This window comes from Geotrypetes seraphini, chromosome 15, assembly GCF_902459505.1.
Source record: "Geotrypetes seraphini chromosome 15, aGeoSer1.1, whole genome shotgun sequence".
Lineage (NCBI taxonomy): Eukaryota > Metazoa > Chordata > Amphibia > Gymnophiona > Dermophiidae > Geotrypetes > Geotrypetes seraphini.
This window is the reverse complement of record NC_047098.1, coordinates 47,403,291-47,417,629: the sequence shown is the minus strand read 5'-3', so window position 1 is coordinate 47,417,629 and position 14,339 is coordinate 47,403,291. Positions and strand designations below refer to the sequence as shown.

Genomic DNA, 14,339 nt, shown 5'->3' with positions numbered 1-14,339 from the left:
ATACCCTTCTAGCTCACTTTTCACACTATACTGCCCAGTCCCAGCTGACAACAGGAAAGGAAAGTCGGTAACATGGCAGATTAAGTGCTTCTCTAACCTGCTGGTCCTATTACTCACATCTCTTATCCAAGTTTATTTAAAATGTATCATCCTGTCTATCAATGGGTATATCTAGGTAGCTTACAATCTAAGATTGGGGGGCGAGGAGAGGAGATTAAATGCATAAGATGACATAACAGTGTGGGAGATGTGCAGCAGAAAGGTTACCATATTTGTGAAACTAAAAAAAAATAAATAAAAAAAAGGACACATAACCCCACCCCTAGCCCCCTCCCCCAAACTGAACCATTCACACATGCCAGCAGATCAGGTGACTGAAATGGCGCGTACCTGATAATTTTTTTAACATCCTCCTCCTCTGTATGAAAAAAATATTTAGTAATAATCCATGAATCATACAACAAGGATATACTTAGAAGAAGGCAGCATCTTAAATACTGCAGTAAGCACTAGAACATCAATACACCCATTGTAAAACTAAACAAACCAGATGGAAAAATTATGTCTTACCTGATAATTTTCTTTCCTTTAGTCTCAGCAGATGAATCCAGAGATGAGTGTGTTATAACCACACACCAGCAGGCGGACATAGAGAACACAAAAGCTAAGCTTTGTCATATATAGCAGAGGTTTTCAACATGCAGTACATATACCTCAGGGGGTATGCGCACCATTGGCAGGGGGTATGCGGTGCCATAATATTAATATTCCCCTCCCCAATCGCACATGCACTCTCCCCTGCAAATAACACACTAGTCATCCCCTTGAACCTCATTTACCAAAAATATCCAAACTCCTAAATAAGCATCTCCCTTAGGTATCCACTTAACTGATTCCTTCAAAGTTAGGTATCTTTCTTTAGTTGCCTATATTGTTTTCCTCACTGAACCTTGTAACTACTTGAATCCTGTCAAGTTATTCTATCGATAAATCCAGATATCTTATACTTGTATTTCTATACCACAACATGTAATTTACTTAAATCATTGTAATGTAATTCTCTCGGTAATGTCCTGATGTCTTTTAACTGTAATCCGCTTAGAACCGCAAGGCACAGGCGGAATAGAAATCACAAATGTAATGTAATGTATTCAATTTTCTATACCGTTCTCCCAGGGGAGCTCAGAATGGTTTAGATGCATTTATTCAGGTACTCTAGCAGTTTTCCCTCTCTGTCCCGGCAGGCTCACAATCTATCTAATGTAACTGGGGCAATGGGGGGATTAAGTGACTTGCCCAGGGTTACAAGGAGCAACATGGGTTTGAACCCACAACCTCAGGGTGCTGAGGCTGTAGCTTTAACCACTGCGCCATACTCTCCTCCCTGTAAGTCTCCCACCCTCCTTCTGCCATTGCATATCTTCCTTTTGCCACTATCATTTTCTCTCCCCAGCCCTCCAGGACTAGCAGCATCAGTTCACAGTGTTTTTTTAACTTCCATACATAGCTGCCACTAGTGTTACTTTAGCGATTCTATCAGGCAGCCTCAGGGCCTTTGCTAGGCTGGTCTGCCTCCAATGATGCAATTTCCTCTTTCCTCGATAGCTGTCAGCCTGCGCCAGAAGACGTATGAGGAGAGACTGGAAGCCCTGAATATGTATACCCTAGAGGAAATGAGGGCCAGGGGAGATATGATTCAGACGTTCAAATACTTGAAGGGTATTAACGTAGAACTAAATCTTTTCCAGAGGACGTAATTTGAGGTTGAGGGGTGGTAGATTCAAGAGCAATGTTAGGAAATTCTACTTTATGGAGAACGTGGTGGATGCCTGGAATGCACTCTCGAGAGATGCGGTGGAGTGGAAAATGGTGACTGAGTTCAAAGAAGCGTGGGATGAACACAGAGGATATAGAATCAGAAAATAATATTAAATATTGAACTGCCCAGTACTGGGCAGACTTGCATGGTCTGGGTCTGTATATGGCCCTTTGGGGGAGGATGGGCTGGAGAGGGCTTCAATGGCTGGGAGGCTGTAGATGGGCTGCAGTAGGTTTTGACAGAGATTTCAGCAGTTGGAACCCAAGAACAGTACCGGGTAGAACTTTGGATTCTTGCCTAGAAATAGCTAAGAAGAAAAAATTTAAACTGAATCAGGTTGGGCAGACTGGATGGACCATTCGGGTCTTTATCTGCCGCCCTCTACTATGTTACAAAGGTCCTGAGGCTGCCTGATGGAATCACTCTCCTGGTCGTGAGACCCTTTAATCTCCTTCCCAACCCCATGATCCCCCCCTCCCCGAGCCTAAGATACTTGGTAGTCCAGCGGGAGTCTTTGTGGCAGGAGCGTGGCCCCCTTTCTCCTGCTTCCTCATGGATGCCTTCTAAAATAGATGCCATGAGCTCTCACAGCTGCTCATGGCATTTCCTGTAGTACCGCGAGCTGCCACAAGAGGTCGCAGCAGCCATTTTAGAAGGCAGCCATGAGGAGGCAGGATCGAGAAGGCTGCGTTCCTGTCACAAAGACTCCCGCTGGACCACCAGGTACCTCGGTAGGCCAAGGGTGAGGAATCGTAGGGCTGGGAAGGAGATAAAAAGTTTTTTTTACAGACCCCTGATGATACGAGTTCCAAAGGATGCCTTGTGGGTCCATGAACCTATGTACTGAGGTCTGTTTTCTCCACTTTGTCTTTTATTTTTTATCAAGACTCAGTTATGAGTGTTTGAATGGTGGTCCCAACCATACTAAATAACAGCACATTTTCATTTGATGTAAAAAGTTATGTTTAACATCCAGGAAGCATTAACACAATTATTTCCTGAATTTAATCAGATAAATATTTTTGAATATTCACCCTATTAAAGCTGGTATTTAGTATTTGATAGCTTTCCTTTCAGTATGAAGATTTGAATCACTGAGTATATAATATTTCAGGAAAGTTTCACCCTCCAAAACTACCAAAATACCTCTAAAATTTCTCTCTATCATATGTGCACTACAAGGAAGCCTTACATTTTCTACAACATGTTCATCATTATAGATCAATATTGTATCAATTGGATAGATTTGGACTTTTCTGTTGAATTAACCTCCAGCTCTCTCCCATAACCAGCTGCACTGTAGCCTAATACAAAGCTAAATCATACCCATATGGGACACACACAGCTTCAAATAAAAAATATTTTTACAAACTGATTGCCAAAAAAAGTCAAGTCAAAGTGTCTATGAAGCTAAGACTTCCAAGTAACATAATTGGTGTACATGTGGTGTTAACATCTTAGGAATACTCTGTTCAACAAATGTCTACATTCTGAATGCATTTCCTCCTGCAGGCAGAGTGGTAATTACCAGTAAATGACCTTTCCAGTTAGGATGATTGTTTAAATAAATAATTAATCCTGCCTGTTGTATATTTCAATGGATACATCAGTTTCAAGAGCTGAAATGGCCACACAATAGCTTCCAGAAATATCTTTTCTACCTTTGTGAACAATGGTTTGGTTTATGGTTTATTGCATTTATTACCTTTCATACAATGGATATCAAAGTGGTTCATAATAATTAGTACTTTAGGTAACTACAAGTATATTAGTATTATGCAAACAATATTTATATTAAGGCTCCAAGTGGACAGGTAAATTAGAGATCAGAGGATGGCAACAGAAAAGGACAATTTGGTTAACTCAATCTACCCATTTATATCTGCCTGCTTTCTTGGCCCAGATCTTACATAATTTATGGTCTTCTCCCTCCCTCCACAACTAAGGTCCCTTTGTGGTTATTCCTTTGGCGTTTTAATTCTGCCACCATTTTGACTCCTATGAGCTTTGCTGGAAGTCTGTTCTGGCCATCTACCACCTTCTCAGTGAAAAAGCATTTTTCCATAATCTGAGTTTCCCTTCCTTCAGCTTCATATGATGACTCCTTGTCGTTGAACTTATTTTATGGAAAACACTTTCTTCTGGCACTTTTATGTACTTTTTTTTATAGTTTCTCTATGATTTCAAAATCACTTTACCTGAAACACCAGATCAAGGCAGTATATAGACCAGGCAGTATATAGACTAATAAAAAAATGCAAAGAACTCCATAGCACAATAGAAAAGAACTCACCCAGAACACAAACATACTCTATAGATAAACTGCAATGATTGGTGCTTAAAAGAGATAGGATAATTCAGTACATACTTTAATGTAAAGATGTTCTAAGTGGCCAGGCCTATTAAAAGAGTAAAAAAAAAAAGCAAGTGTCTAGTGGATTCTATCTGTACAGCAGCAGGGCCAGGCAAGACCAGCTGATGTTCATTCCAAGAGTGAAGCAACTGGCTGGAAATAGAAGGGACTGTAAGAGAGGACAGATAAGGCAGACCACCTCTTCAAAGTCCTAAAATATCAACACCAAACTTCTGAAGCTTTCTCAAATTAGTCCATGAGGTTCCTGCACAGATAACATTACAGTAATCAAGACTAGATGTTTTAAGAAAAGACATGAATAAGGGAATAGAAAGAATCAAGTAAAATAATCAATACACTGATTGCAGCTGCCACAACACCAAAAAAGCTGACCTCACAATGACAACAACCTGAGACACAAATGTTAGTACAAAAGTCTATGATAACAGGCAAAACTATCTGGAAAAGTTAAGGAAGGCTAGTTGAGATGTCAGGAAAGCAAAGATCCAAATGGAAGAAAAAATAGCAGATATGGTAAAACAGAGGGACAGGACATTTTTTAGATATACAGTGGTGCCTCGCACAGCGAACGCCTCGCACAGCGAACGCTGCGCACAACGAACTTTATGTCTTGATTCGTACAACGGACTTCGTTTCACACAACGAAGTCCGGGGTTCCTGCGGGGTTGGATCGCAGCGGGGTTGGTCGAGCCGCGAGGGTAGTCTCCTTCTCCTTACCTGCCCTGTCGCAGCACACAGCCGAACGGAAATCTTCCCGATGTCAGCGCTGACGTCGGAGGGAGGGCTTAAGCAAAGCCCTCCCTTCCTCCGACGTCAGCGCTGACATCAGGAAGACTTCCGTTTGGCTGTGTGCGGCTGCGGCAGGGCAGGTAGGAAGAAGGCAATGGCGAACGAAAGAGGGGGGAGGGGGCGGTCCGCCCCGAAGAATGTGCACAGCTGGTCAGGTCCCCCGATCGACCGACAACAGGCCCGGCCGACAAACCTCCCTGCCCTGTAGCCGCGAATCTAAATTACCTCTTACAGCAGCTTTAATAATCCAGCTGCTGTAAGAAGGTAATTTATATTCGCGGCTACAGGACAGGGAGATTTGTCCGACCGGGCCTGTTCTGTTGTCGGTCGGGTGCAAAAGCGCCACAAAGGTGGAGGCAGGGAGGGAGGAAAGGTGGAGTGGAGAAGAAAAGACGCTTAAGGGGGGAGAAGGCCGCTGAAAGCACATGTTGGAGCAGGGGATGAGAGGGAGGGAGAGAAGGGGAAATATTGGACAAGGGCAGAAGGGATGCTAAATCATAGGGTGACAGGCAGAGAGAACAACAGGAAAAAGAGTGGAAGCAATCTTGAACCCTGAGGGTGAGGGCAGAGAGAGGTGGTGAGATGATTGATCATGGGGAGAGGGACAAAAGGGAATAGAGATGGGATAGGAAGATAGTGGAAGTAAAAGGACAGGGAGATGTATGTTTTTAGATGTATCTAAATAAAAATAATAACAAAAAATTTATCTTTTTTATGTCATCTTAGCATATTTTATGCTGCAGAACGAATTATTTTTTTTTACATGTATTCCTATGGGAAAACGCGTTTCACATAACGAACGTTTCACATAACAAACTTGCTCCTGGAACCAATTAAGTTCGTTGTGTGAGGCACCACTGTAGTAGTGATAGGAGGAAGTGCAAAAGTGGATGGTGAAGAATATGTAGAAGCTGATAAAGATAAAGCTGAATTGCATAAGAAATATTTCTGTTCTGTGTTCACAGCTGAAGCACCAGGAGCGGACTGCAGAAACAAAAGCAAATAGGGCTGGAAATGTGGCAGACCCTAATAGATTTTCAGAGGACAGAGTTCATGAGGAGCTCGCAAAACTAAAGGTGGATAAAGTGATGGGGCCAGATGATGTACATTCAAGGAATCTGAGAGAATTTAGGGAAGTTCTGGCTTCTCCACTAGCTGACATTTTCAATGCTTCTCTAGAGTCGGGAGTGGTACTGGAGGATTGAAGAAGGGTGAATGTGGTCTCTCTCCACAAAAAGTATAAGTAAGAAAGTAGGGAACTACAGGCTGGAAAGTCTGATTTCTGTGGTAAGAAAAGTAAAGGAAATGCTTTTAAAACAGAGAATTTATTCTAATACCTTTCCTATGTATCCAATCACTAATTTATAACTTCCTGGTAATGTCCAGTTATCTTCAAATGTAATCCGCCTAGAACTGCAAGGTACAGGTGGAATAAAAGTCACTAATGTAATGTAATGAATAGTGCAGTTTCTAGAATCCGGTGGATTACAGGACCTGAGGCAACATGGATTCACTCGAGGCAGGTCTTGTCAGACAAAACTGATCAATTTCTTTCACTGTGTGATCAGAGAATTGGATAGAGTGAGAGCACCAGATGTGGTATATTTAAATTTTAGCAAAGCCTTTGACACTGTTCCACACAGGTATCTAATAAATAAACTGAGTGCTCTCAAGATGGGCCCAAAGTGAACCGCCAAACCCCAGGTGCAGACGACACTGGATGGGATGTTAGCGTCTCAGATGAAGGAGACACCCTCAACTCTGGGAGATACGCCGATCACGGAAAACCTCAGTGATGTTCGGGTTTCCCTTAGCCCGATCCAGGGGTGAAGTCCTGCCCAATCCATCTTGCTGTACCGTATGCCTGGAACAGACTGCCTGAGTCAATACATCAAGCTGCATCTCTAGCAGTATTCATATCCAAGCTAAAAGTCCACTTCTTCGAGGCTGCTTTCAACTCCTAACTCCTACTCACTGTAAGATACCTATGTCCATCCTATCATTCTCTCTGCAAGAAACTCCCCAACCTCTATATTTCTTGTCTGTCTATCCAAATTAAAATGTAAGCTCTTCTGAGCAGAAACTGTCTATTTCATGTTAAATGTACAGCGATGCATATGCCTTTCAGCGCTATAGAAATGATAAATAGTAGTATTTGTAGTTATGTATGCAGGTGCACCGATTATCATTCCATCAGAGCTTACAAAATATGGCTACCACAGTCTACAGGAAGATAATCAACTTGGTCAAAGTAGAACCAGGAGTTTGTGTGTAGCCAGTGAAGGCTTTTAGGTTTTGTAGTATCTGACTCGTTAAGTCTCGCAGCTGGCCACCCCCAGAGCTTCATGAACACATATTGTGAAGATTCTTAAGACCAAACTTGTTTGTGGCTCTGAAGAGACAAGAGTTGATAAGATACTCCTGTTTCGGCCTCCCTATTTATTATTTATTCACAAATGTTCATGACAAATTACAATCGAGCATTCTCAAGCATTACTGAAAGCAAAAATACCTTAGTTGAACCCAGGCTTTAATTATTTATTAAAAAGTGTTATACAAAATTGCTGAAGAGTACCTAAAAATAGTTTTTGAATTGTTATAAGCTCCTTTAATTTTCAGGCTAGTAGAGCTTAAGATCCATAGGGGAGTTCATTCTACCTTATAGCTCAAGCAATAACAACTAATAAATAGTTTTTCACATGAATAAATTAGAAGTTTGAACACTTCAACTTCCAGATCCTACAACTGGAATGTCAGATGTATTATATTAAAGAGCCCCAGGACCACATAAGACAAAAGCTAATATCTTATGATTGGTGAAATGACACTATAATGCATGCAATAAACAGAAAATGGCCTAAAGAACTTGCTCCTTCTAGTCATGATAGCCGAGTCACATTTTGCCCCATGAGGTTACCCCGAACATACTACGGAATGCTGAAAAGATCTCAGCTCAACCAAGAAGGGAATGATGTGGATCCATGAAACTTAGAAGTTATAACACATATTCACCCCTAAGTTCAACACTCTTGGCACATCGTGTCTGAAGTATCCTTCCAAAAATTCTCTGATGTCTGGTCACTGAAATACTGCTCTGCTGCTGCAATCACCTCTGAATCACTTGAAAATTTTCACCCTTTCAAACTCTTTTTAAGATTTGGAAACAGAAAATAATCAGATAGAGCAAGATCTGGTAAGTAAAATTATCAGGCGGGGGGGGGACTCAGTCTACCTTTGGTGGTTTGGGGGCAATGATACTTGTAACAGATGGTGACGCACATATCTCTCAATGTTGTAGTGGACTTTCTCAACAGAACCTCCTTGGATTGAGCTGTTGGAAGAGGCCTTTCATACTCCAAGTCTGAAATGGGACATACCAATCATGGATCTCCTGACAACTTATCACAATGCTAAGGTCCCTAGATTTTTTAGCAGAAGAAGAGAGTTTGCTTTGGAAGGTTTAGATGCTCTTCTGTAGACTTGGCCAGACTCAGGGCTGCTGTATGTTTTTTCTCTGTGGCCTATGATACGCAAGGTTCTTCACAGAATCCTACATTATTGGGGTCGGGTCATTCTGATTTCTCTGGATTGGCCCAGATGACCATGGTGTACATGCTGTTCTGTCTTCCTCTAAGTCCATCACTGCTTCACCAGGGACCAATTCCCATAGAGGATTTGTTCCATTTTGGTCTTACTGCTGGCTCTTGAGAGGTCAAGATTTGAGGATGAAGAGGTAGCCTGAGGATGTTACTTCAGGTGAAACAGCGTATTACCTCAGCTGCATGTGAGAGAGTCGGACATGTTTTTGAAGCATAAAGCCCTTTTTATTAGTCACTATTACTTCAGCAGTTGTAAGTTGTCTTGCAGGGATTCCTTTCTACATTTGATGGAATTGAGAGTTACTATTCGGACAATTCCTTCTTTTCTTCCTAAGTGTGGTTGACATTTCTTCACAGCCAGCTGCTTTTTCTTCCTTCCTTCTTTTTGTCTAATTAGAGTCTACCAAGGTTTTTCCATTTACTGTGAGCACTTGACATTTGTTGGGTGCTCATTCAATACCTTCAATCTACTAATGAGTTCCGGAATTCTGACCATCATTCTCTTGTCAGGACCAAATAGAGGTAATGCAACTTCCAAAGCAACTGTTGCTCATTGGGTGAATCAGGCTATTTCTTCTGCTTATCTTCTGGCTGGTAAATATCTTCTGCCTTCACTGTGTGTTCATTTCACGTGAGCTGTGGTTACCTTGTGGGCAAAATCTAGAGCACAGGAGGATGCTTCCTTTGGTCTCTTGGTGCTCTCAGCGGGAATTTCTGATCCAAACCCTGCATGAGGACTGCTTTGCTACATCCCACAAGTTTATGGATTCATCTGCCACTGATGTTAAGGAAGGAAAAATTATGTCTAATCTGGTAATATTCTTTCCTTTAGTCACATCAGATGAATCCAGAATCCCACCCTATTTTGTGCAGATTTTGTGGTACACGTTTTTTCTAAGGTCTGTTCTCTGATGAAGTTTATTGTTGTGGATTTTTGTTGACTCTGTGATGAAGAGACTATTTCCATTACTACTTCTGCTTTGTGATGAGATATACTAACTGGAAAGGAGCAATACTGTTCTATAAAGTACATTTCATTTCAGTGCTCTCTATCTCCACTTGCTGGTAGATGGTCATAACCTACAAGTTTCTTAATTCATCTATTTTGAGTAAAGGAAAGAAAATTATCAGGTAAGACCTAACTTTTTCTTGGGTCAACATTTGAATACTGTGATGAATGTATTTTTTTATACACAGGTTATATTATATTCAGTGATGGCTGCCACTGACTCTACAGATAGCATTCCGTCACTTTCCAGATGGCTATGTGTGTTAAGTTAGGACTGCCTACATGGGCTAGAAAGGAAGTAAATGACAAAAAAGTAGGATGGTACAATAATATACCGTATTTTCACGCATATAACGCGCGCGTTATACACAATTTTTACAAACCGCGCATAACCTTGCGCGTTATATGTGTGAGTGCGTTGTACAAAATTTTTTTACATAGTTCCCCCCCCGACGTTCGATTCACCCCCCCCCCCCCGCAGGACTGCTCGCACCCCACCCCGAAGGACCGCTCGCACCCGCACCCCCACCCTGAAGGACCGCTCGCACGCACTCCCACCCGCACCCGCATCCCCAGCCTGAAGGACCGCTCGCACCCCCACAGCCTCCGGACCCCCCCATCATGTAGAAGCTCTTACCGGTGTCCTGCTGCTTCCTCTTGGCGGTCCCGGCCCTTCTGTGAGCCCTGCGCCTGCGCTGCTTCCTCTTCCGGCGGTCCCGCCCTTTCTCTGACGTCAAGCCCTCTTGCCCCGCCGACTCCCCGACTCCCCGACACGATCGGGGAAAGAGGGAGCTCAAGCCTTGGGCACATGGTCGGGTTGGGCCCATGTGCCTCAGGCCCCACCCCCAGGAGGGACCTAAGGCTCCCGGGCCTATTCTGATTGGCCCAGGCGCCTTAGGCCCCACCAGTAGGCGGAGCTTTGGGACGGATGGGCCAATCCGGCCTCATTCCGTCGTTGGCTGCCTGCCGGACAGGCGAGTTTGACTCCCGTCTGTCTGGCCAACTACACAAAGGTACGGGGAAGGGGGGTGGGGGTGTCGTGGGGGTCGGCCAGGGGGGTCGTGGGTCGGCTGGGGGGGGCGGTCGGAGGTTCTTGGGGGGGGGGGTCGTTGGGGGGAGGGGGGTTTGCGTCGAGGGCAGCAGGGCCTGGGATCCCTCCTGCCCGTAATGTAGTGCGGGGTGGGGGTAGGGGGTCGCCGTGGCCAGGAGGTTTTGGGCTCCCTCCTGGCCCGAACAACTAGCGGGGGGGGTCGCCAGGGTTAGGAGGACTTGGGCTCCCTCCTGGCCCGAACAACTAGTGGGGAGGGGGGTCGCCAAAGCCAGGAGGGCTTGGGCTCCCTCCTGGCCCGATATTGTCGGGAAGTTGGGGAGTCGGTGGGGCAAGAGGGCTTGGGCTCCCTTTTGCCCCGATCGTGTCGGGGAGTCGGGGGGGGGCAAGAGGGCTTGAGCTCCCTCTTGTCCCGATCGTGTCGGGGGTGCCGTGGTTGGCTGGAGCAAGAGGGCTTGAGCTCCCTCTTGCCCCGATCGTATCGGGGGTGCCGCGGTAGGCTGGGGCAAGAGGGCTTGAGCTCCCTCTTGTCCCGATCGTGTCGGGGGTGCCGCGGTTGGCTGGAGCAAGAGGGCTTGAGCTCCCTCTTGCCCCGATCGTATCGGGGGTGCCGCGGTTGGCTGGGGCAAGAGGGCTTGAGCTCCCTCTTGTCCCGGATCGTGTCGGGGAGTCGGCGGGGCAAGAGGGCTTGACGTCAGAGAAAGGGCGGGACCGCCAAGAGGAAGCATCAGGACACCGGTAAGAGCTTCTACATGATGGAAGGGGGGGTCGGGAGGCTGTGGGGGTGCGAGCGGTCCTTCAGGGTGGGGGTGTGGGTGCGTGCGAGCGGTCCTGCGGGGGGGGGGTGAATCGGACGTCGGGGGGGTGCATCAGGCTTTCAGGGAGGGGACAGGACTTCAAGGGGGAGAGGAGTGTCGGGGCGGGCGAAAGAGAGTCGGGCGGCGACGGGAGAGTCGGGCAGCATGCGCGGTATACGGGTGTGCGCGGTGTATAAAAATTTCTGTACATAAATTTGTGTTTTCCGCGCACTATACCCGTGTGCGCGTTTTACAAGGGTGCGCGTTATCTACATGAAAATACGGTTGTAGGTGATGACAGATAAAGACTAATTGGCCCATTCAGTCTACACTGATAAGGATGAATCCCATTTGCCCATCTGTAGAAACATGACTTCTCAAAGACTTAAAGCTAAAATAAACATAAAAATTGTTTTAAAAGAATTTGGGCACTCACAAGGCAGACAGCTTCTGCATACCCAGCTGCTCAAGTATTATACACCCAATACATTCCCTGGATCTCTGTAGTGTCTCAGCAATTGTTTTAGCTAATATTCACGAATCTGACAACATCAGGTCATGAACATGGTCAACAATTTCAGGAGTTGACACTGTTTGAGACTTCCCAGATCTTGCTTCATCTTCGGTCTCAAATCTCCATGCTGAAAGTTTGCACACCACTTCTTCACAGTGGAGTATGATGGACATTTGTCACTCCATATTTGCATCATACCTTCATGGATTTCTTTTGGAGTTTTCTTCTGTAGGAATAGGAACTTCATGAAAGCTCAGAGTTCCACATGTGAAAATTCCATACTTTTCATTGACATGGTTCAATCAATGATCTGAAACAATGTCAAAACATAGCATTACGATTCTGCAAGTTGGCACTTTGTAAAATAATATAACACGCTTTTCAGCTACAGTGGCAAAATAATACTCAGAATTTAGGAAGTTGGTTGGGCTAAGAACTTTTCAGCATCCCCTCGTATCAATCTAGAACCAAAATGGAAAGTAGCATTCATTCAATTTTATATATTGTTCTCCCAAGGAAGCTCAGAATGGTTTACACTTCTCCCTCCATATCCACGGGGGTTAGGGGCAGAGCCGGCCCGCGAACATAACAAAAACGTGAATATTCGGACCGGTTCTGACCCACTCCCTGCTTCCCCCCTTCCCCCCCCCCCCCGGCATCCCTTAAGCCTTACCTGGTGGTCTAGCGGGTTTTCGGGGCAGGAGCAATCTTCCTACGCTCCTGCCCCGTGCAGATCGCTCATAGGAAATGACTGCCGTGAGCTCCCATAGTCTCTCGAGACTACAACAGGAGCTCACGGCAGCCATTTCCTATGAGCGATCTGCACGGGGCAGGAGCTTAGGAAGATTGCTCCTGTCCCAAAAACCCGTTAAACCACCAGGTAAGGTTCCCGGGGGTCTAAGAGGGCTTAAAAATAGCCCAAAAAATTTAAATGAATTAAAAAAAAAAAAAAAAAATCACGAATAACCAAATCAGCAGATGCTGAAACCATGGATTCAGAAGAAGAAGTGTACATGAATTTATTCAAGTACTCAAGCATTTTTTCCTGACTGTCCTGGTGGGCCAACAATCTATCTAATGTACCTGGGGCCATGGAGGGAATTAGTGATTTGCCTAGTAACTCTCAATTCCATCAATAATAAACACAAAACTTAAATAATTTACCTCTGCAACTTTGGGGGGAACTCCATCACCAAGTACTTCCCTGATGAAGCACTGCTGACTCATATAACAAGACAGGCCACATGTCCTCTTAAAGGCGTCCTTCAGCCGTTTCAACTCTATATCTGTAACTGTATTCAGAAAAACACAGTGAGAAACCCTCAGATTTATCACACTACAAACAAAATAATATAGAGAAGTAAAAAAAATGGCACATTTATGCACGGTTGGAAACTTAAAATATTTTCATGCAAGTTCACCTGTGCACTCTCTTTCACTTTATAGCAGGGGAGGGCAACCTTTATACATAAAGGGCCACATGGATGTCAATACTACCTCTAGTGGGCCACACTACATAATGTTGAAACTGGAAATGCAAGGAGCTCCAAGAACCTTCTGATAAGTTAAATTTTTACTACAAACGATAGAAAATCTACTAGAGTGGGTATTCTGAAAATATTTGTGAAATACAGTTATTTTAAAAATCAGCAAAAATCCATTTAATGACGTTTTCCATGTATGCATCCCCTGTTCTTGGGAGCCACACAAAATTCAATGGTAGGCCGCATTTGGTTCACCCCTGCTTTGGAGGTACCTGTGTCCACTTTTAAGGAATTTGCTTTGGCACCTGAAAATGATGGTTGCTTGATGCTCCCTTACCCTCTATGGCACCATTCAAACTGCCATAGAAGAAAAAAGTTAAGGAAAACTAGAGCAGCAGCTCAAAACTTTAGGAAATCAGGAAAAACAAACATTCTTTATAGTTTTTTTTTCTTAAAAGCTGAAACACTGGAATCAGAATCATCTTCTAGGTGTAGATTCAAATCACCAATTATTAACATTCTAGAAAACTGAGTAGACATATAAGCAATCGTTTCAGACAGAATAGGTGATGATTTAAACCAATTTACAGGGGAGCGGTAAAATAATAAAATACCCAGAGGATTATTTTATAGCTCATCAGCTGGACTTAAAACCATTAGCTCTAAATTAGAATCTTGGATAACTTTAAATGTAAATCAAAAAATGATTTATAAATAACCGCTAGACCTCCCCCACTTTTAATAAGCCTAGAGACAAAATGTCCCTTTATAGCTGGGGGCACAGATCTTTTGACACCTATAGGGGTCATTATTAGACAACCAGGTTTCTGAAATGAAAATTAAATCAGCAACTCTCTCATCAAATAAATCTAATATAATAAAATGCTAGGCCACGCATGCGCACTC

The 14,339-nt window shown here is 44.1% G+C and overlaps 1 protein-coding gene across 2 annotated transcripts in view; it reads right to left on the bottom strand.

The window, feature by feature from the left end:
• Positions 1 to 14,339, bottom strand: part of USP32 (ubiquitin specific peptidase 32) — a 406,702-nt gene that overhangs the window by 325,747 nt on the left and 66,616 nt on the right. For both annotated transcript variants that reach the window (XM_033921901.1, XM_033921902.1), the window contains exon 2: positions 13,114 to 13,241. In XM_033921901.1, coding sequence (XP_033777792.1) covers positions 13,114 to 13,241 — 128 coding nt within the window. The remainder of the gene's footprint in view (positions 1 to 13,113; positions 13,242 to 14,339) is intronic.